The following is a 23,563-nucleotide window of genomic DNA, read 5'->3' as shown; positions in this document are numbered from 1 at the left end:
AAAACATTTTATTTATTTTTTTAAAAAGTTTATTCATTTATTTTGAAAGAAAGAAAGAGTGTGACCATGAGCAGGGGAGGGGCAGAGAGACAGGGAGAGAGAGAATCCCAAGCTGATGCTAGGCCCAATTCTACAAACTGTGAGATCATGACCTGAGCTGAAATCAAGAGTCAGCCCCTTAAACAACCTAGCCACCCAGGTGGCCCCAACAATTTTAAATTTGTGATAATTTTTATCTATAGTTTTACCCACTTGCCTTTCATATTATTCTCAAGCAAATCCCAGATACAAAACAATGTTATCCATAAATGTTTTATTATGTATCCCTGAGAGGTAATGATTTAAACATAACCACATACTAGTATATTTTTTTAAATTAATAATTTCTTAATAGCAGCAAATAGCCAATATTCAAATTTCAAATTAAAGAGAGATTTGTAAAAAATAAAAAAGGAATATTGAATTATTTTAGAGGTTTACAGAATTATGCTGACTCTGGAAATAATGTTGCTAAAATGCCAACATTTTCAAAGAAAAATGAAAGAGATGCTATTTCCTATAGACTTAATTTTATTTAAAGAAGATAAAAAAATAACAAATTAATTCTAGAAAACTGATGCTATTTTTCACATCACATAGGCCATGAAGTTTTACATCTTAACTGTTCTGACTTGAAATCTAACTCTTGAACTATTATCAGTAGGATTCTTAGAATCATGTTTTCAGCAATTTTAAAATAATTAAAAAATCCATGTCTAAATTCAGTGGCCCTCTAAACCATGCATGGTTTGGCCTTTTTGGTACTCTCTCGTGTGTAGTTTCAAACAGTTATGGAGAGAGAAACACATACTAGAGGAGAAATATATGCGTGGTATCAAGGAAGTGAATTAGAATATACAGGACAGAAAAATTTAGGTAATCAAGGTAGACAAGTCATAATGGTTACAAAGAACATCAGCAACTATGACATTTTTAAAGGTATGAAAATCTTTAGTGAAATATTCTATGTTGTTTGTTCACTACATACTTAAGAAATTCCAGATAATACATGAATCCAAGCTTCTCCTGCACCTAACATGACGATTCCGGACGACTGCTGTCTTTGAAAAGAACAGCCACGTATGGTAAGACAATGCTGCTGACCTTTCAAACATGCTGACTGTTTCACTTTGGGTTGCTTATTTTAGAACAAAACTAAGCCTGAACTCTGATATCTGAGAAAAGGAATTCCCTCAGTTTTAGGGAAAGACTATCAGAAATGACTAGTAACAGCTGAAAGGACTAAAAAAAGAAAAACAAAAGCCACATAATGACATTTTCACTCTCTCAAATAAATGTATACATTAATTAAAATGACTGACATATATTTTCCCAATCTCCTTAGCACACTTAAGTTTTACTACTGTCGGATTTTTGCTTGATTGGGTACAGTTCATATTTAATAAAGATAAAGGGGCAAAGCCCAGAGCCACATTCAATCAATCAATCATCATCAGAATCTGATGTATGTAGTAGATGTTTTTTAAATAGAGGTCTTTCTTCAATGTGGTATAAGGAATAAATTAAGAATGAGATTCCACAGTTGTCTTCTGGCCAATGGGAAGATATATATATTTTATGGGAGTTTGAGTAACTTAATCAAAGAAACCTTTCTTATGTCTCAAATTAAATTTTATAAAACTGGCAATTCAAGATTGAAATAAATTTCCCATATATAAAACACAAATCTTTACAGAATGGTTAAACTTTATTCTAATTGTATCCATGTCCACGGTTCATACAAAATCCTTCTGTCACTCTGGAATCACTGTCAGTAATACCAGATCTAAATTTCTTACTGTGCCTCGAAGAGCCACTGCTTTGGCTTCAATAGTTGAGCCCAATCTAGGATGGAAACTTTTCTTAAAACCTCAATTTTGTTTTCTCAAAGTTATATATTCCTAGTTCTGCAGCCACCCCCACCTCCCCATAGATTCTTCTCTTTTATACTTGCGCTAGCATCTTAACAGATTTATGAAATTACAAGGACTTGAGAGTGTGACACACAAGATCTGTGTACTTTGAGTAGGTAAATAAACCTCTGTGAGGCTGCACTTCCTCATCTATAAAACTAAGAAAATATTTATGCTAAAAGATGTTGGGAAGTGGGGTGCCTGGGTGGCTCAGACAGTTAAGTGTCCAATTCCTGGTTCCAGCTCATCTTGCAGTTTGTGGGTTCGAGTTCTGATATCTGTGCTGATACCATGCAGAGTGCTTGGGATTCTCTCTCTCTCCTTCTCTCTCTGTCTCTCCTTTGCTCTTTCTCTCTCAAAATAAATAAATAAACATTTTAAAAAAGAAAGAAATATGCTTAGAATTAGTGGGCAAAAATTTGAAGAGAATCAGGATATGTGCATAGTCTCAAAGTATTTCCCCTAAGATACTTATTACAAATTTTCATTAGTAGGTGAAACAAGATTTTTGTACAGTCCCCAAATATCATCAAGATGTTTATTAAATACAGTGATAAAATAGTAACTTTACAAAAAATAAACTGACAAATACCACCTTAACCCAGTGACGAAAGTTAATGTCACCAACAATAAGTAAGACAAATAAGTAAGACAATGGGACATCACATATTCCTGATAATGATGCACTGAGAAGGGCAAATCACCTCTGTGGTATTTCTGGCAAAATTGCATACCCTCATCTTAATTAACAGAAAATATCAGAGAAACTCAAAGGGAGTTTGAGGGATATTCTATAAAATGATTGACAAGTATTCTTCAAAAGGATCAAGATCATGAACAAGAAAAGAATGAGAAACTGTCACAGATAGGAAGAGACAAAGGAGACATGACAAATGCAATTTGTTTTCCTGGATTAGATTCTTGAACAGAGAAAAGAAATTAAGAAGAAACTGGTGAAATCAGAATAAGGACTGTAGTTCAGTTACCAGTATCACACTAATGTTAATTTTCTGGTTTTGATCAATATACCTTCACCTGTGTAAGATGTTACATTAGGGAAAGCTGAGTGTACTAGTTTTGCAAATTTTCTAAGTCTATAATTATTTCTAGAATTATTTCAAAATAAAAAGTTGAAAATAATTGTTGTGAGGATGAAAGAAGGTAAGTGAAAGAGCTTAATGCCATATTTAACAAGTGCTAAGTACTTAATAAATGTTCATTTCTTTCCTCTAATAACCATCTTTAATACTCTCCAAAACTCATATCCTGCGGTTGCCCCAAAATCTCTAGAAAGGACCTCAAGAGTTTTGAGTATTGGGAATTCAATTACAGTATCTAATAAGGGAGGAGAAAAAGGAAAAAGGGGGAAGAGTAGAAGAAAGCTCATACAATTTAGTTATGAGCCATGTATGTAGCTCTAAAGTGCTCATTAAATCTTAACTTCTATGGCAGTAGGTATTATTACTATATCCTCATTTTGTTGGTGAAGAGATTGAGTCATGGGGAAGTTAAGAAGCTTCTTAAGGTCATAAATATTCTAAGTGGTACAACCAGGGCTAGCACCTACAAAGCCTGACTCCAGAAATTATACCCTTAACCAAGATTCCATGCTCCACAGATTATACTGCTTCTTTGAATTCTGGCAGTGTGTTTTCTGTTGTTATCACAAAATGATAGCATGTTCAATTGAAATCATTTTTCTGTCACATGCACAAGTCACTGATGATCCTGTATTTAAGTTTGCTATTTTTTTCCTCTTAATTATCCTGGCTTGTATTTTACCCTAGTGATTTTCAGTTTTTAACTTTCAAGACACTTTTCATTTTCTAAGGTCATTTGGAAATCTAATCTCCTCCTCCAATATGTTAGGATGTGAGAAAGCAAGAAGTGTAGTTTGTACAGTAAAGAGTACAAGACTTAAAGAGCTGGCTCTGGTTCTGGCTCCATTATATATTAGCTATGTGTGATCCTGCACAAATCATGTAACCTATTTTCCATCTGTTGAACTGATAGGGCAATACATGCCCCACTTAACCCCAAAAGGCTTGTGTGAATATTAAATGTATTAATTATATGTTGGAAAAGGTTTCATAAACTGTGAAGCATTTTATAAATGCTAAATTATGCTTTTATTGTCACTGGTGATCGCACACCTTAAATTTATCATTGTCTTCCAAATTAAAGAATATACCCTCTTCATTCCATTTTTAACAAGCTGATGATACACATGTTAATACTGTCACAATCTACCTACTCCTAGAGAATACCAATTGTGGGGTTCCCACAGTGCCTCACTTAACCATATCACATTCTTTTGTTTTCCAAATAGAAACTCCTATAATAATTATGGTGCTCACATGATGTGTCAGTGTCCAGTCTTATCTCCTACTACCTCTTTCTCCTCTCTTCATTCCAGGCACATTGGCCTTCTCTCAGCTCTTGGACTACACAGTACATTATGCTCCTTCTCCTTTGGGGGCCTGTGTACTCTCGTTCCCTCTGTTTGAAATTTGTTTCCCTGTTGTTTCTTTGTTTTGTTTTTTTTCTGTCAATGCTAGATATTCATATTTTTCAAGTTTTACTTTCCTCAGAGAGTCATTCTATGTCTATCATATCTAAAATAAGAACCCCTCCCATGTTCTCCTTCACAGTATACTCTCTGGTCACTTCTATCTTGTGTTTAGGGTCTATCGGAGTGTTAGGCCCAGAGTTAGTGCTCAGTAACTATTTACTGAATGAATAAATGATTAAATGAAGATAATTAAAAGACTATCTTATCTCTTTCTGTTAATCTACTGTTTTAAAACTGTCCTCTTTGGGGCGCCTGGGTGGCTCAGTCGGTTAAGCGTCCGACTTCAGCTCAGGTCACGATCTCACAGTCCGTGAGTTCGAGCCCCGCATCGGGCTCTGGGCTGATGGCTCAGAGCCTGGAGCCTGCTTCCAATTCTGTGTCTCCCTCTGTCTCTGCCTCTCTCCTGTTCATGCTCTGTCTCTCTCTGTCTCAAAAATAAATAAAAACGTTAAAAAAAAATTAAAAAAAAAAATAAAACTGTCCTCTTTGAGGGCACCTGTTGGGATGAGCACTGGGTGTCGTATGGAACCCAATTTGACAATAAAATATATTTAATAAAAAAAAAAAACTGTCCTCTTTGGGGACTTAGTCACCTAGAAAAACTGCATTGTACTCTCTTAGCCAGCAGGACCTAACTTAGTGTCTTATTTTCAGAAACTCTAGGTGATCATTCATTGTATCCTTTGCATTTGTGAGAAACACAAGAACCTCAGAAAAATTTTGGAGAATTCTTTGGGAATCAATACCTCCTGAATACTCTATGGACTTTCTATCCAATGCCGATCAATGGAATTTTCTGTGATGGTAGATATGATCTATATCTGTACTAATATGGCAGTCCCAAGCTACAAAGGCTATAGAGAGCACTTGAAATCTGTCTACTGAGATTTAGGAACTGAATTTTAAATTTTAGTTAATTTTAATTAATTTTGTGGCTAACAGATGCTGTATTGGATAGCACAATTCAAAACTTTCCTGTCTCAGTGGTATAAGATCATACAGTCATCAATGGTCAGATACAGATTACAAGCCTAGGATCCTCTGGACAGAGTCAGGGGCTGTAGGGAAGTTGGAAAAGGGAAAACGATTGCTTTGTTTTCTCTATGGTCAGAAGTAATGTATCTTAGAGATCTAAAATAAAACTAAAATTCATTGCTTGGAGTAAAACTGAATAAATGACTCAGCAGAGAAGGTATGTATTATTTTCATCATTTGGCACATAGTCTATTGCACAAAGGATGAAAATACAAAGAATATTATATTTAAGTTTTGGAGATATTTTCTTTATTTAATTTAAATCAATTTTCAATACTGCTTTTAAAAGGTTTAATAATGAAACATATTTTTAAGTATCTTATTTTTATTTGGGTTCTAAAAATATAAACCTTTAATTGGTTCAGTTCAAGATAAAGTAGATTTAAAAACACATTGCAGTCTGAACTGATTTCCCAGAATAATAAAAGGCCTCATGAAACTTTTTACCTCAAGAATTGTCATTTTAAATTCTTAGCAGGTCTGTCATTTGAATCAGGCACTATGCAATTTTCCATCATATATATATATATATATATATATATATATATATCCTCTCTCTTCTGCTTTGTGCTTTGCCCAGCTCCAGTTTTTATCTCATTCTCCAGTGCCCTCCTAAGCTGCCTCTTCTTACTGAAAATTGCCCAATTCATTTTAAAGATTAAAGATTTTTTAAAAAAGAAAGATTATCTAAAATTTGCAGAGAAGCTAACCAGAATATCATAAACAATGCTACTGAAGATATTTCCTGATGAATAAATACTGGTTATTTTTAGAGGCTTTTGGACTGGTCTGTTAACAGACATATCACTAGTTGCAATATTCAGTGGCTTTGGGAACTGATTGGGATTTATAATAGAAATGATGGTAGAACAGCAGAGCCAGTAGAAAAAAAAATGCTCACCTTTCTTTTTAATCTTTTCATTTCTTTCCTCACTCGTGCCCCAGTTTAGAGGTAAAATTAAAGTTGAGAGGGATAAAATGCAGATTTTGTCTAGTTTGTCACAGTAGACCTGAGAGCACTGACACATTTCTATAGGTATTACACTTGATCTTAGCCAAAAGGCTGAGAAGCAATTCTATAGATATTAAAGTGTTAAGATAAAGTGATTTATTCTTTTTTGATTCTTTAAAAACACCAAGCTTCAAACTTATGCTTTCCTATTACTGTCTAATGGACTAAGGAAAATTTAATGACATTTTAAAATCACTGAATTCCTCTAGATAGGATTCCAAATATGGGTTATATTTATTAACAAAAATATTCTACTCATGGCTCTTATATATTCTACAATGCTTGGATTATTTTAGGAAACTCATGAAGGGACACATCAAGACATGGTGTGCTTTATCTAATCTAACATATTACTGTCAACATTACCAACAGAGCAGTTTTGCTATGTTAGAAGGTAGTAAGATATACTATTATAAACATCATCACTTGGTTTATATGCTGTAATCAATTATGGCAGATTTATGGTAAAAAGAAACAATTCTAGAATCAGTAAATAAGAATTAATGCAAAGGTTAATATGATGCCAGTTAGTAGAAAACAGAAAAAGTTAGTTTGCATAGGATCTAGTTTTTTCATAGAATACTTATACCACAAATTCAATGTCTTCCTCCAAGAAGAGGAAGCTTTATGTCTGGCTGTCAAGTCCTATGTATGACATGGATAACATGCATGTGTATTACTCTGTTGCTCGATAATGAATCTTCCTTTAGTACATTTAAATAACTGTTCCATCACAAATTCATACAACATTTTTCTCTGAACAGTCCAAAGTGAGATTACTGATACATCCAATCAATGCTCACAGGTTTTCTAGATGGTCAACAATACTGAGCATGTAAATAGTTAGTTTAATTTTTTAAAATTACTACCATGCAACATTCCAAGTTGCTGTACAGAACACAGCATTCTACATAGTTCTGGCTCAATAAATAGGAGAGTCATAAAACTTATAAACTCAGTTTATTAATTCTCTGTCAGTTAACCTGGGTTCAGATTAAAGTCAATGTTTTCTAATAATCAACTGGAAGATAGATATTATATAGATAAAAACATGGTGTTATCTGTCTTAATTTTGCCAACAACAACCACATGGAGTTTTGAATCTTGACAGCTAATACTTCTACTAGGAAAACAAAATTAGGACCTAGAAATTAAAACCAATTATTGATATTTGGTTTCAGAAAATTTATATACATTTATGCAAGAAAAAAAGAGAGAGTGAGAGAAGAAAAAAGATTAAAACAGGAAGTTTATATGAGTGGGATTTAAATTAATCAGTCCCTAACAACTGTTAAGTACAACCTTTGGAAATTAATTTGCATAATGATAATCTACATGTGGTAGGGGTGAAATTATTTAAATGACATTATATTTCACTATTTAGTCTTGCTCCACCACTGTTTTAGCAGTGAATCCTTATGAAATGTAACACAGCTAATGAGGTAGCTTTTTAACTGAACAAACTGACAGGCCCCATATCTGCAGAGGCAGCTTGAAACCGTGCCCAACCTCTTGGCTTCCCAAGAGGCTTTTCAAAATTCAATAAATAACATCTGTAGGCGATGTTGGGTGCAGACCTAGCAGAGTGCGTCATAACACTGTGCTGGCAGAACAAAGAAACCATGACGACTGCCAAGTTTCCATGGCAACTGCTGCGAGGCTCTGAGAGTATAATAGCACATCAATCACTGTCCAAAAGAACTTCATTATCAGCTAGAAAAAACCTTTAGGATCTGTTTAGTGTGCAATTGTGGGTTAACTCACCTCAAAGCCTTGCTCTCTAGCAAAAGTGGCAGCTTCCTGAAATAAAAAAAAAAAGAACAGTTAATTATAAAGTGCTAGGTAATGAAGAAATAATCCATTTTGAAACTCATTCATACAGTCTTCTTTTTACACAATTATCTCAATATACCCACATAGTTCAATTTTTATTCTTACGCCAAAAAAGATTTCTTTTTCCCTTGGCATGAAAAAAAAAAAAGGCAGCATAATGTCAACACACTTCACAAGTTGGAATAAAGAAGATGTAGTGCGTGTTTTTACTGTAGCTGTCACAGTGAGTTCAGGTGTTTTGACCCCAGCAAAGAAAGACAGTCATTTGAAACCTAAGGAACATACTGGTGGTTGTGTTTTTAATTGAAACAATACCTTTCAGAAAGCTCTTCTGTAGAGAAGAATGTCTACTAATAAATGTATAGATTCATAAAATCATCTTTTTGCAATCCCTAATGAAATTTATTCAGGCAAGGATCATCAATAGATGCTAAATTCATTAGGTGAAAGGATGACAGGAAGCTGGGTGTTTCATGCAACCAAAATATCACAGATTATATGCTGGTCACGGGGAGCAAAGTATAACTTTATAATGAGAGGATCAAGCTGTCATCACTTTATCCCAGTGATCAATCCTATCAGTTTTTGCCATTAATAGTGGAATCACCAAATATTCTGTGCCTTCTGTTACGATGCAGTATAAAGGACACAGCATCACCTATGAAGTTTTCTGACCTCATTTGTGACATTAATTACTCAAAACTTTAATTCAATAACTAGCAGTCTACAGAAAATACAGAGGATAGGAGAACAAGTTAAATGATACAATGAGAAAGCAAATGGAAAAATCCATAAAGTAGGACATTCTATAAGACAAATAGCTTGGTCTCTTCAATAAATCAATCTTATGATAACCTGGGGAGGGGAAAAATGACCAAGAGCAATGTACAGACCTTAACTGAATCCTGTTTTGAACAAACCATCCAGGAAAGGCATTTTGGGGACAATTAGAGAAATTTGATAATGAAACAGGATGGCGATAATGATAGGAATTATTAATTTGATAAGGTAAATGTCCTTAATTTTAGAGGTTTATTCTGAAGCATTTAGAAATAAAATGACATGATATGTGTAATTTACTTAATAATACTTTAAAAAATTAAAGTGAAGTAAAAATGGCAAAATGTTAACAATGATTAAATCTAGATGTATTCAGTATTTTTACTTTGTCTGTTTAAAAACTTTTATAGCAAACAGTCTACCTCCTCCCCAATTTCTCTTTTATATAGATGACAGGGTGACAGAAGTTGAACATTAAAAAAAATAGTTAAAAATTTTAAATTCACAATGTTTTTCTTGATTCCTGAATATCTTAAGGGCATAATCTGATGAACATTACTATAACCACTAATGCTCTTAAAACAGGCTATCAAATTACAAAAACACATCTGTGTAACCAAACCCTTTCTCTTTCTGTACTCTGCATATATTTTAATTTTAGGACTGATACAGAAAATAGAAGCAATATTACTTTTCAACTTAACTTCCCTCTTGAAAATGAAAAAAAAAAAAAAAACTGCAGACAACTGTCAAGAGCCTCTACATCTTAACTTACATTCCTCCAAAATTATCTTTGCCAAAAGATATTAATAGAAGGATGGGATTTGAGCCTGAGTAGTGAGCAGATCCAACTCAACTGAAGCGACTGCCGCACCAAACCATGTAAGGCAGAAAGTAAGTCAGTGTCTCTAGCACAAATCTGGGTACTATCTACATGTTAAGGAAAACACTGGGAAAAGAAGTATGTATGCACTCTTATGGTCCGAGGTACTAATGACATATAGATTTGAAGACCCATTTTGAGGGTTTGAAAAGGTTGAAATAGATGACTACAAGCTAAACACTTAGTTAACAGAAAGTGATAGGCTGAAAGTACAATTCTTTAGGCTGTTCGCTAGGGAAGCATAAAGCTGATTGAGTTAGCCTTAGTGAGGTAGATTAAAAAAACTGAATTATGAACTTAACAACTGGTCCAAGCAAGCCTCTTTGACAATTTACTTATAATAGTACTTATACACCACACAGTCGATAATATTTGCTGGCCTGTCAAGGAAAAGGAGAAGTTTCAAATGATATCAACGTAATATTTTTCCAAGCTGTCCAATCCAAGAATTAACCAAGATAATTCTTTTATCAAAAAGACAACTGAAAGCTCTGCTACAACGACTCATTTATATAGATCTTCATCAGAGGCATGAAAGAAGCCCAGAGAACTATAAGACAAAATTAATATGAAGAATCTGTATGGGGGTGCTTAGGTAGCTCAGTCAGTTGTGCATTTGACTCTTGATTTCAGCTCAGGTCATGATCCCAGGGTCGTGGGATTGAGACCCACGTTGGGCTCTGTGCTGAGTGTGGAGCCTGCTTGAGATTCTCTCTCTCCCTCTGCTTTTCTCCTCAGCTCATGTGTGTGCGTGCTCTCTTTCTCTAAAATAATAATAAAAGGATCCGTATGACTAAAACTGCACTAAGGCATAAAACTCAAAATTCAACATATAGTAGTTAAATTGCTTTTTTAATGTCCAGTTTTGCTCACACAGATATAAGAAGAAATTAACTATGATCTGTTATGGTATAGTAGAACTAATTGCAAGAAGACACATATATAAATGTCAGATCATTATTCTTTAAGGAAACAAGGCCCTAGGACACTTCCACATCTGTAAACTATTCAAAGCGCCAACATATTCTGATTGAGGAAGGACATGCTGAAAAAAAGTCAACTCAATTTTTTATCTTAGCACCCCCTCATACAGGTTTGCAGAGCTGTGCCCTATCACTGAAAAGCTAAGCACTTGTTCTATGGCTTAAAAAGATCTTATCTCCTGACTTCCTCCCACCTTCTTTTGATCTTGAGCTGGTGCCCCCAGTCAGTCCATTAGAGAAGGCAGCTGGCTCACATCACTGCAGACTTTTCCCACAGCTAACCTCTGATTTGAAGGTGTTTGCAGATACAATGATGGAACAACATTTATTTTTCCCTCCCAGCAAAACAAATAAAACAACACAGGGGAACAGTTTGACCCAGTCAGAATTTAACCAGAATTTTAGTCCTCAGATTCACTGCATGGAAGGACAAAAAGAAAAGGCAGTAGGTCTGAAAGTAGGGAAGGAAAAAGGGGTATAGACAGTGGGCAGAAGAGTAAGGCAGGTTCCAAATATCAGGGTTAATTCCAAGTGAACTGATCACACTAAATTGAAAAGGACTTTTTAGTGTGTCTTTGCAGTGAAAGTGAGAAAAGAAAACAAGCATGTCCCCATCTGTGCTGCCCCAGGGCGCCACGCACTGAGTTTCACAAATCTAATGAAGCAGTCAGGTTAAAATCCAACCGCAGAGTGGATGTGACGTGTGGAGAACAGCTAGGGTTAGAATAGAGAAGCAGGGCGGTTCCTAATGCAGGTGATTATCCATGTGATAATCATTATATTTACAGGCTTTCCATTTTAGATCTGACATCAAAAATCACAAAGGAGGAGGGATTAAGGAAATAAACAACCGACAGAGGCTTTCCTACTCCCCTGAGAGTGTATGTAGCACTTTCATTCATGCATGACAAGCAACAAAAGCAAAACCAAACAGGCCAGGAAAGAGTATTTCTGAGAAGGCTGGATTTCACATTAACACTTCTTTCCATTTTGATAACTTTCACTATTATTCAGTTTCCCAGACAGGTCACATTTTCAGAATTAGTTCCCATTGTTGTCTATGCTCTAATACAGTATCATTTTTGGTTTACAATGAATGATACTCACATAATATGTCTTTTACAACAGCAAAGTCATTTTTTCCTTCCTGGAATTGAGTGTTGTGAGTAAAATGACATGTAATTAAAGTCTCAGGCTCTCATCTACACCACGTTATTTAGGATTTGCAGTAGGCTTGCTGCTTCATCGACCAGGCTAAAAGGGTGCTAGTCAAACAGCAACCAAATATGTAGGTTTTGAGGTTTAAGAAAAAAAGAGGCTGAAATTCAAGGTTAATGAAAACTATGGAATACTTAACTTTATGAGCTATTAAAAAGGATTAGCAAGCCACTATTAAAAAGCACAATCCTCAGATTATACAGGAAAGGAAGAAGAAACTCAAGAGCATGTTTGTGTGTATCAAAGAGTTATTTCCTTTTTATTCAATTGAGGAAAAAAACTGTTTTCTTTATAGTTTGATAACACCCCAGTTTTAATTTATAAAGTAGAATGACCTGTAATCAATATTAAATTAAAATGGTAACTTGTCCATATTCTTATTTCAATTATGGTTATTGAAGCTATTGGTTACTAGCTATATAGGAAATGCAAATGATTTCTGTATATTGACCTTGTATCCTCTGATTTGTGAAATTTACTTCTTTGTTGTAAGAACTATTGTTTTGCTTCTATAAAGAAAGGTAATTTTCATTAAAAATTTTTTAAAAAATGTTTATTTATTTTTGAAGGAGAGAGAGAGAGAAAGAGAGAGAGAGAGAGTTACTGGGGGAGGGGCAGAGAGAGAGGGAGACCCAGAATATGGGGCAGGTTCCAGGCTCTGAGCTGTCAGCACAGAGTTGGACGCGGGACTCGAACTCACAAACCGCAAGATCATGACCTGAGCCGAAGTCAGATGCTCAACCGACTGAGCCACCCAGGTGCCCCAAGAAAGGTAATTTTCTACATTCTTATTAAACATACCACAAAGTTATTTTGAGAAGTGGGCAAAGACCTTTAAAAACAAAATTCACCTCTCTTTTCTCCAGGGTGATCTGAAGGGTATGACTACCACCCCCACCAGAGTTCATAACCCTTGCCCTCACACTTCCTGCTCTGCACTTGAAGGCTGCAAACCCAGTTAGAACAATTAACTGCTTGCTAATGTTACCACTCTATTTTTGATCTCGGATATGAGGGGTTGTGGTATAGGCTGAAACTTCATGGAATGAAACAAAAAGGAAGAATATCAAACTCAGGACCAAAGAAAGGTAATTTCTCACTATCCACAGAAAGCTGCTTATCCATCCAAAACAAACTACTTTGTTGCTCCAGTGCAAGGAGGAAGAAGAAAATTCACTGAAGCTTTCCCCCATGGTCCTCACTCAAGTCACAGGAGTCTAGAGCTTTTAGAAAAGCCAAGGGTGAATGGAGCCACCAAACCAGTTGTTGTTTTTACTTTGTTCATCTCTCCATTCAATAAGTATTTACTGCCTATATATAGTTTTATAATGTTTATTTGAGCGAGAGAGTGCTCACACGTGTGTAAGTGGTGAAAGGGCAGAAAGAAAGGAGAGAGGTGAAAGGGCAGAAAGAAGGAGAGAGAAAGAATCCTAAGCAGGCTCCACACTGTGTCAGTACAGAGCCCGACACAGGTCTTGATCTTACAAACCATGAGATCATGACCTGAGCTGAAATCCAGAGTCAAACGCTTAACTGACTGAACCACCCAGGCGCCCTGTCCTCCCATGTGTACTTTCAGACTAACAGATACTATTAACCTAGAGATGTATCACTGCTATAGCTGTTGCAAACCTTAGATGGTATTGGACTTGGACTCAATAATATTTGAAACAATACTGTGAATCTTAAATGCTATGGTGTAGAGAGTCTAAGAATGTTATATATTTTTCTCTGTATATAAAACATTCACATATTTATGTATACATTTAGATGCATAATGTTCTTTTTGAATGGCTTTAAGTGCAAGGTAGTACTGGTCAGGAAGCAGTTACAGCTAAATGGAAAGAGTACAGGGCTTAGAATCATAAGACCTACACTAAGGGTGCAATTTTATAGTTCATTTGCTATGTAATTTTGAGCAAGACACTCAGTGTATCAGTTTATATCAATAAAATTGATGCCAATAATACCTGTTTCATTAGACTGTTGCTAGGAATCAATGGAATATTTAATGTGAAATTAAAATCATTTTGCCTATTGAATTCAGGTTCTTAATTAGATCTTAGGATAGTTTAAACAAGTTCCAGAGCCTCCAGAGGACATTCAATGATTTGTCCTATCTGTGGATCATATGTGTAGTAGACAGCCTCCAAACTGGCTTCCAATGATCCTTGACTGCTGGTATTCAAATTTTTGTATAATTCTCTCTCCTTGAGTGTGTGCTGGACCTAGTGATTTGCTTCTAAAAATATATGACAAAAGTGAAGGGATGCCTTGTTTATTCTCTTGCTCACATGCTCTCAGCTCCTGCCCTAGAGGAAAGCTGCCATGTTACAAGTACACTAATGGAGAGGCCCATGGCTAACAACTGGTGAGGATCTGAGGTTTGGCAACAGATATATGAGTGATTTTGCAAGTAGATTCTCCCCCAGTAGTAATATGATTACAGCCATGGCTGACATCTTGATTACAGCCTTTTGAGAGACTCTGAGTTAGAGGCATCACGTTAAGCTGTGTCTGGAATCCTTATCCACATTTTATATATGAGAATCCTAAGCCTTAGGTTATGTAACATGGCCCAATTAAGATATTTTCTCACTCAGATTATGTTAATCTTTAGAAAAATCCTCACAAAAATCAAATCAAATTAAGTGTGGTCAACAGGTCAATCACAGGGTGAGCAAATTACGGAAAGATAATTTAGATACATGCTATCTAAATGGTTTTGTTTAACTGATTATGGTTAACCATTTCTTCAATACAGATAAACTGGGATATATTATCTTTTGCATAAAATTTGTTTTTGGCATCTAGCTTCAATTTAAAATGTCTTTCATTATTTGGAAGTAATGATTACCTTACTGAGAACAGAGTAAGATATTTAAGTAGTGCCAGAATCCTCAGATGAGAAAAATATTATTGAGCCAAAGTCTAATACCATTATAAGGTCTGCGGCAGCTATAGCAGTGATACACTTCTAAGTCATACTGATATTTAATGATAAAGAACTAACTGCTGTTTATTTCCTTTCATACAATACATCATAAACTTATGTTGCTTAAGCTTCTAAATATTTCCTCATGCTGTCCTTCAGACTAAGAATTTCTTTATGCTATTTAAAAAGATCACTTATATAGTTTTTATGACACTGTATTAATATTATTTTTAATATTGTATTAGTTCTTATGAGGAAATTTTTTTTAACTTTGTCTATTTTGAAAGGGAGAGAGGGAGGGTGAGCATGAGCAGAGCGGGGCAGAGAGAGAAGATCCTAAGCAGGTTCTGTGCTGTCAGTGCAGAGCCTGATGCTGTGGGGCTCAAACTCACAAACTGTGAGTGACCTGAGCCAAAATCAAGAGTTGGATGCTTAACTGACTGAGCCACCCAGGTGTCCCTGAGGAAAAGCTTTAATTTGAAAATAAAGTGAAGGAAGGGTAGAGAAAAATCATTAGGTAAAATATGTGCCTGGGAACTGCTTTTTAAAATAGATTTTATTCAGAAAAAATATCTGTACTGGCTTTTCCAAGGAGTATAACACATAATTTTTTGGGGACTTTCAACCTGTGCTCTGACATTTATTACCATATGCTTCCTGTCTGCAGAATGCTGAATAGAAATATTATTTAATGTTTATTGAGTGCCAAAAACTCAGTGGGGCAAAGTATAAGCTATAAAGATATTTGTGGCCCCTATCCAATAGGTTTATAATAAAAGTTACATAGACAGTATATAAATTAGACCTCAATAAACTGGACTGAAAAAACATTAGGCAGAGAAAACACAAGCCAAAATATTAGGTTTAGCTTAGGACATATCTAATCCTTTCACAAAAGTGATTTATTAGCTAATGAATCTATTATAGCAAGGAGAGTTGTTCATTCCCACCTTTGAGCATATTTAATGGTGGTAACTAAAAGAAAACAAAGTTAGGAAAAGTATTTCAACAAAATTTGACTGATTAGCTATGTGGGCTAACTTCTAGAATAACCTGAGGTTTTCAGTTAGTGAAGAAAGAGGAGAGATGGTAGCATAAGAAAATTCTCAGACCAGTGCATCTTATTGGGTATTTTATTTCATTTTTAATGAGATAACATATGCTTGGCACAAAGGAAACACTCAACAAATGTCTATTATTTTCCTTATCTCATTTGATCCTCATAAAAATCCCATAAAATAGGTTTCTCATTTCACAGATGAGTATCTGAAGGTTCAAAGAGATTAAAGTATGACCAAGAGCACATAGCAGTAATTGATATAGGTAGCATTTGGACCTGAGTCTTCCTAAATGGTTTGTGCTGGTCTCCTACTGATAAACTTTCAGTTTTTATGTCTGAAAAATCTTTGTTTCATTTTCGGGTGTTTTGAAAGATACTTTTGCTGGGTATAGAATTCTAGATTGATGATTTTTTTTCTTTCAGTGCTCTATGGACTAGCTTGCATTGTTTCAGATGCTAAGACTGCTGTCATTCTAATCTTTGTTCCTCTGTATATAATGTGGCTTTAAAAAAAAAACCTGGCTGCTTTCAAGATTTTTATCACTGATTTTATGCATTTTCATTATGATGCTTCTTGGTTTGTTTTTTTTCCCCTTGTTTCTTCTACTAGTGATTTGTTGAGCTTCTTGGATTTGTGGGTTTATAGTTTTCATCAGATTTGGAACATTTCCAACCATTATTATTTCAAATATTTTCCATTTCCTCTCCTCTTCCCCAGTACTCCAAATATGTATGTTAGATCACCTGACATTGTCCCAAAGCTCACTGATGCACGGTTTATTGTTTTTCAAAGTCTATTTTTTTCTCTCAGTGTTTAATTTTGAATAGCCTCTGCTGCTGTGTCTTAAAGATCACTAATTCTTATTTTTTCTTCTGCAATGTCTGTTCTCATCCAGTACATTTTTCCTCTCTAGAAGTTCAATCTTTTTTATATTTTTTATATCTCTTCTTAACAGGCTTAAGCTTTCCTCTACCTTCTTGAAATACAGAATATATTTAGAAATGTTAATCCTTGTCAAATAATTCTAACATCTGTGCCATTTCTAAATCCATTTCTACTGACTGATTTTTTTCCCCTCTTTTTTGGGTTGTATTTTCCTGCATCTTTGCATGCTCAATAATTTTGACTGGATGCCAGATATTATGAATTGTATGTTTTAGGTGCTGGATTTTTTTGTATTACTTTACACATTTTTGAGGTTTATTCTGAAATTCAGTTAGGTTACTAGGAAACATTTTGATCTTTTCTAGGCTTATTTTTAAGCTTTGGTAGGTGAAATAAGAGCAGCCTTTAATCTAGAGCAAATATGGAATCCTACTGATGTAATTATCTTTTTGAGTACTAAATAAAAAAGCCTTTTTATTATACGTTTCTCCACTCTGGCTATTGGGGACATAAAATGCTATCAACCTGTGTGAAGTTGGGGAATGTTGTGTTTGCGTCTTTACAATAGTTTCATCCTTTACCTTGAATACTTTCCTCATACACATATGCTGGTCAGTATTGAAAAGCTGAAGACTCCAGGGAACCCCCTGCAGATATTTAGTATGTGCACTTTGTCTCTGTGCAGCTCTTTCTTCTCTGGTACCCCCTCTTGTAAAGTCTACCTATCTTGGCCTTCTTCAGTTCTTAACTCTGTTTCAGTTAATGAAAGGGGTCTGGGACTCCCCTTCCTACAATGTAGACTGGAAACTTTGTTTAAACAGAGTGCTATGGCAGTTGCAGGGATTCTCTCATTTGTTCATCTTCTCCCAGGGATCACCATCTTGTACTGCCTGTTGTTTAATGCCTGGAGACTATTGTTTTATATATTTTCTCTGGTTTTATATTGTTTAAGGAGGGAAGATAAATCTGGTCTCTTTTACTTCATTACTTCCAGCAGAAGTTCAATGTGGGTCCATCATGAAGTACAGATCCTAAAATATCCTGGCACATTCAACAATTCTGTAGTTCCCTATTTATTGGTTAAAAACATTTATGATCAAGCCAAAGACAAAACAGATTGATCATTTATCTTAAGCATCTCATACACTGCTTTTTACATTTTATTATACAATGGATACAGTTCCTATTCCTGTAGCTGATGCACTAAATCATAAACACTCTATCAATAATTACATTTGAAACCCTATGAAGAATAACTCTAATTAGTTCTAAACCCTTTTTTACTTTGCATATCCTATATACTTGTCATTTTCTTGCTTTTTGTCCTACCAACTAGAAACCTCCAGATAAGTAGTAACACCTTTCCTTTTTAGATAAAAAATTTTCCCTGGGCATCTCTTTCAACCAACAGAGGGCTCTACTACAATGTATGATCAATACATTATGCCCAGGGTCAGTGGCTTGCAAGACAAATTTAGCCCACTGCCTGTTTTTATAAATAAAGTTTGCCTATCGTTGCTCATGTTACCACAGCAGAGTTAACTAGCTCAACAGAGATTATACTAACTGTACTTGTACAGAAAAAGTTTGCCAACCCCTGAAGTATGATATTAGTAGGATATATATAAATTTTAAAACAGATTGTTTTCTGAAGCCCTTATGGAGAGCAGGCTCCAGCCTGTTAGCCTTAAGATAGGTAAAATGTGTATCTTTTGACAGATCTTATTTCTTTCATTCACTGGAGCGTACACACATACACACACACACAAATAAAAAAAAAAAAATCTAAAAACCAAATCACTTATATTAAAAAAAAAAGACAGTAAAGATAACCAATTCTTATGAATTTAGATCCATTTGTATGCAGGACAACCAGAAAGGCATTATGGACCACTGCTAAGCATTAGAGAAAGGGAAGATCTCAGATGGAGAGAGATTCTTATTAACTACCTAATGATTCCTTTCTCTCAGTTCAAAGGTACACCAATGTCCTTTATACTTTCCATATTCATGCATGATCCTTCCCAAGTTGTCAATGTGTGATACTACTGCCAATATGAAGCCTGCCCCTTAGGGCCACTCTAATGACCCTATTCTAGCCTGGAAGTTTTACAAAATTAACTTTTAAAAAATAAGATAAAAATAAAATGAAAACTGTATATAAAATTCAGAGATGGACAAGAGCACAACTCTACCTGTGAGCAAAGGGAGAAGGGTAAGGTGTGAAATATGGCAGAGGAAAGTGGATGTTACAGAGATCACCAATTTCTAGCTGTTTTGACTTTTAACTTCAGACCTTTCACAAAAGCTCCCCTATTCTTTAGATCTCTTGGTCTTCTGAGGGAGAAGAGGAAATAGAATTGGAAATCCCAGTAATATTCAGTCTAAAATATTACTGTACTAAATAAAGAAAATAATTTATAGGACATTGTGATTTAATAACATAACAAAATGTAGTAAAAACAGAAAAGCATCTAGTCTCCTATCTCTAGTAGAAAAAAACCCAAACAATAAAAAGGTAATTTCTCCCCAGGTGTGAATTTTAACCTATAGATATGTATATAACACATCACATTCAAATATCACCAATAACCTGTATTATTTCCTTCCTTCTTACTAGCTGGTTAATAATAATTATGTACAGAGTGTATTGTAATGCTGCTTTTATTTTTTTAAGTTTATTTATTTATATTTATTTAAAAAATTTTTTAACGTTTATTTTTGAGAGAGACAGAGACAGAGACAGAGTGTGAGCTGGGGAGGGGCAGAGAGACAGGGAGACACAGAATCTGAAGTAGGCTTCAAGTTCTGAGCTATGAGCACAGGGCCCGATGCAGGACTCAAACTCACGAACTGGGAGATCATGACCTGAGCCGAAGTTGGCCACTTAACCAACTGAGCCACCCAGGTGCCCTTATTTATTTATTTTTAGAGAGAGAGCATGTGTGAGTGAGCAGGGGAGGGGCAGAGACAGAGGAAGAGAGAGAATCCCAAGCAGGCTCCACACTGTCAGCATAGAGCCTGACATGGCATTTGATCAAAAGCCTGAACTGGCTGAGCCACCCAGGTGCTCCTATAATGCTGCTTTTAGAAACAAGTCTCATTATAGAAACAAACTTAAAATTTTCACAATGGCCAGTGGGAAGTAGCAAGAATAGCCATGAAAGTAATGATCAACACAGGTCTCTTCAGGCAAAAAACAAAACTACAAAGAAGTCAAAGAAAAAAAATCCGACATGCATGATAAAGAAATTAGCTCAGTAAATTATATTAAAAAAAAAAAAAAGAAATTAGCCAAATGAACAAGTCAGGCTATTAAAAAAATAACAGAAAAATAGTAGAAAACACCCAACAGAGCATGTAGTAGGGTACTCAATAAATGTTAGATGGAAAGTGTGATTTCACCTACCCTTGCTGTATGAAGAAGAAACAGGTTTGAAAAGATACTATTTCTGAGAAGTTCATATTGCATTTGACAATGAAATGGGAGCCAGGGAGCCAATCATTTTAGTCTAAAAACTAGAATTAAAGAAATGTCTATCTTTCTACCTCACAAACCTTGAATCAGAATCGGATTGAACACATTATCCAATCCTAGTGCTTACCTGTGGAGTTTTGGAGTCTCCATGACAAAGGATGAATTTTCCTTAGATATCAACAGCACATTGGTAACCGAAGGTAATACAGCAGAGAGCTAGTAGCAAAAATACTGGCATTTTTATTCTACTGAACAGTATAATGTGACTGGGCTAACAGATGGGATTTCGTTAACAGCAATTTTGACTTATTGTACATTGTATTACAAGTTGGAGTCTACCTACATCCATCTCAGAGAGTGTGTTCTCACCAATCTTAGCCTTTCCTCTTGACTTTTTTGAATAGGACTTAATTGCTTTTCTTGAGGGAAGAAGGATTTCTGCATAGTATAAAATTTAGGAATAATTATTTTAAGAAATAAAATGAGTACTCATTTCCTTCTATTCTTTTAGAGGTTTAGGTTCAATCTCTCTCCAAATTTCTTTGCATCGTAAATTACTCTTCATTTCTTGAGTAAATATTTTCCCTCCTTTGGGCCTTTGGGCAATTTCCCCCAAAGTTGTACATTCAACTCCCTGTACATTCAAGCTCCTTTGTTTGGATTTCCCAATTCCAATGGATAATTTAATAAGTGAGACTTAACTGATACTTTGAGTTTGAATGTTCTCACCTCTCCTAGAAACTCCCCTCCCTACTTTTGTGTTGAGTATCTTCTTTCCCTCTCTCTCCCACTTTTCTGTTGCTTAGCTTCTTTCTCATTTGTTAAATTCTCTAAGGACAGTCTTTCTCTAGAATTCAGTTTCCAATTTTCTGATCTGTTTTCTCTTTACATTTTTTGGGGGGTAGTTTCCTATACTCCTTTTATTTGATATCATCACCAGATATCCTGCCTCACTTCCAGAGTCCCTTTGACACTTTCCCTTTGCATCAGACAGCTTCCAAGTTCTGCCAAGTACCTTTTATAAACATGAGGCCTGTAATATCTGTAACCTTGTTCCCATTCCTACCAACACAACCCTAGGTCAGGCCTGTACTACCTATTGCCTATATAGTCACCTAACCAGTCTTTGGTAACAATCACACTCAGCTTGAATCCATCCTTGCACGTGACCATTAGAGTCACCTTCCTAAATATCAACTTCGATTAGTCTTTGCTCAAAAAACTACCTACTGCTTCCTGATAAAAGTCCTAGTTCCATAGCCTGACTTTCAAAGGTCCTCCATAAAGTGCCTCTACTTTTCCTTTCTAGCCTGATCTTTTACTATTCCCTTATACATGTACCAGATGCCACTCAAACTAGAATACTTGCTATTCTCTGAACATGCCCCAGGCTCTTTTGCCTTCATGCTACCTTGCACGTGTAGGCACTAAATGAATTAGAATACCCTTCAACCACCCTTGTCAAAATCTTACTAATCCCTCCAGGGTTAGTTCAGCCATCTTCTGCTTAATGGAAGCCTTCTTGAATTGTTCATGGTCTCTCTTTTCCCTATCTCCAGAAGTGGCTTTGTGCATTGCAGAAGAGTTTTGCTCAATTTATAAAGGTTTCTCTTATGACAATTATGTGCAGACTGGAAACACAGTTTATTTGTACAGACAGTTTATCTCTCCTACTAGATTATAAATTTTTAGTGCAGAAACTCTTTCTCACTTTGTATCCTCAAAGCATCTAACATATTCCTCTGCACAGAATAGATTATAAATCCTTGTTGATTTACCAAATGATAAAGACAAAGCACTTGCCAACATTAAGCAAAGAAGAAATACTTCCTTGGGAGATTTATATTGACTTGATTTCTTGCGGTTTATACTTTATTTTTTGGATCAGAGTTCACTGACTTAGTGCTGTGTATATGCCTCTATTACGCTATTTCTTGCATTGCATTATAATTTATTTACGTGGCCTATTTTCTTCCCTAGTTTATGAACTTCTTGAGACCTGGTTTTTATATCTTATCCTAGAACTGTGCCTCATACATAAATGTGCACTGAATGCATTAAACTGATTAAAAGAATGTTATTAAAAAAGGCAAAAGATCCTTGTACCCATCTGTATTGAGATTTTCAAGAATGAGATCTAAGATTTGTCTAAATATTTAATAAACTGCTGGTCTGCTGTGTTCTGTGAGAGTATTTATGCAATCTATACCTTGGCCAAATCTGCAGCTGTCCTGCCCTGGAAAGTTACCATAAAAGATATTGGCATTTGCCTCATTTCCAAATATTACACAAATAATCAGGGTGATAGTTTTTCCTAAAAGAATATTTTATTCTGAATTGTAAAATTATATTTTCAAGGATATAGCGTCCAGACATCACTGGCAGAAACTGGGTATCAAAGAATACAATATAAGAATAAGTGCCAAAATATTTACGATAGAAGTAGCAAGAATAGCAAAAAACAAACCAACAGATTAACTAAACAAAAACCACAAAACACCTTACATACAGATTAAATAACAGGGGTAAAGAGTAAACCGAATTCAGTTTGAGTACTTGGTAAGTTACCAACTAAGCAATTTTATGACAAGCAACTATTTTGCTTTGCTGACATGCAAGATAAATTAAAAGATTTATAGCATGTGGGATAAAAACAGAAGTCTAAATGAACTTATAACCAGCAATAAGTCACTGGTTGAAGTGAATGGTACCCTTCACAACTTTAAAATGAAGCCTTTTTTTCCCTCTAGCAAATAAATGCTAATACATACCCAGTGTAATCTATGTCATTTTTTTTTCACTGCCAATGCACATATCATTATAGACACTACCACATGTGTAGCTCAAGATCCACTGCTAAATTTTCTTATTTCAAAAGAAAATATTATATATAAGAAGTTGATCTTATGTCAAGTATTTCAATAATGAGATCTGAT

General features: G+C 35.2%; 1 protein-coding gene across 8 annotated transcripts in view; it reads right to left on the bottom strand.

Moving 5' to 3' along the window:
- ADK (adenosine kinase) overlaps positions 1-23,563 on the bottom strand; it is a 519,772-nt gene that overhangs the window by 100,171 nt on the left and 396,038 nt on the right. For all 8 annotated transcript variants that reach the window (XM_049646244.1, XM_049646240.1, XM_049646242.1 and 5 more), the window contains one exon: positions 8,336-8,371. In XM_049646244.1, coding sequence (XP_049502201.1) covers positions 8,336-8,371 — 36 coding nt within the window. The remainder of the gene's footprint in view (positions 1-8,335; positions 8,372-23,563) is intronic.

Source organism: Panthera uncia, chromosome D2 (assembly GCF_023721935.1).
Source record: "Panthera uncia isolate 11264 chromosome D2, Puncia_PCG_1.0, whole genome shotgun sequence".
Lineage (NCBI taxonomy): Eukaryota > Metazoa > Chordata > Mammalia > Carnivora > Felidae > Panthera > Panthera uncia.
The sequence above is the reverse complement of the archived record's forward strand: the minus strand, read 5'-3'. Positions and strand labels throughout refer to the sequence as shown.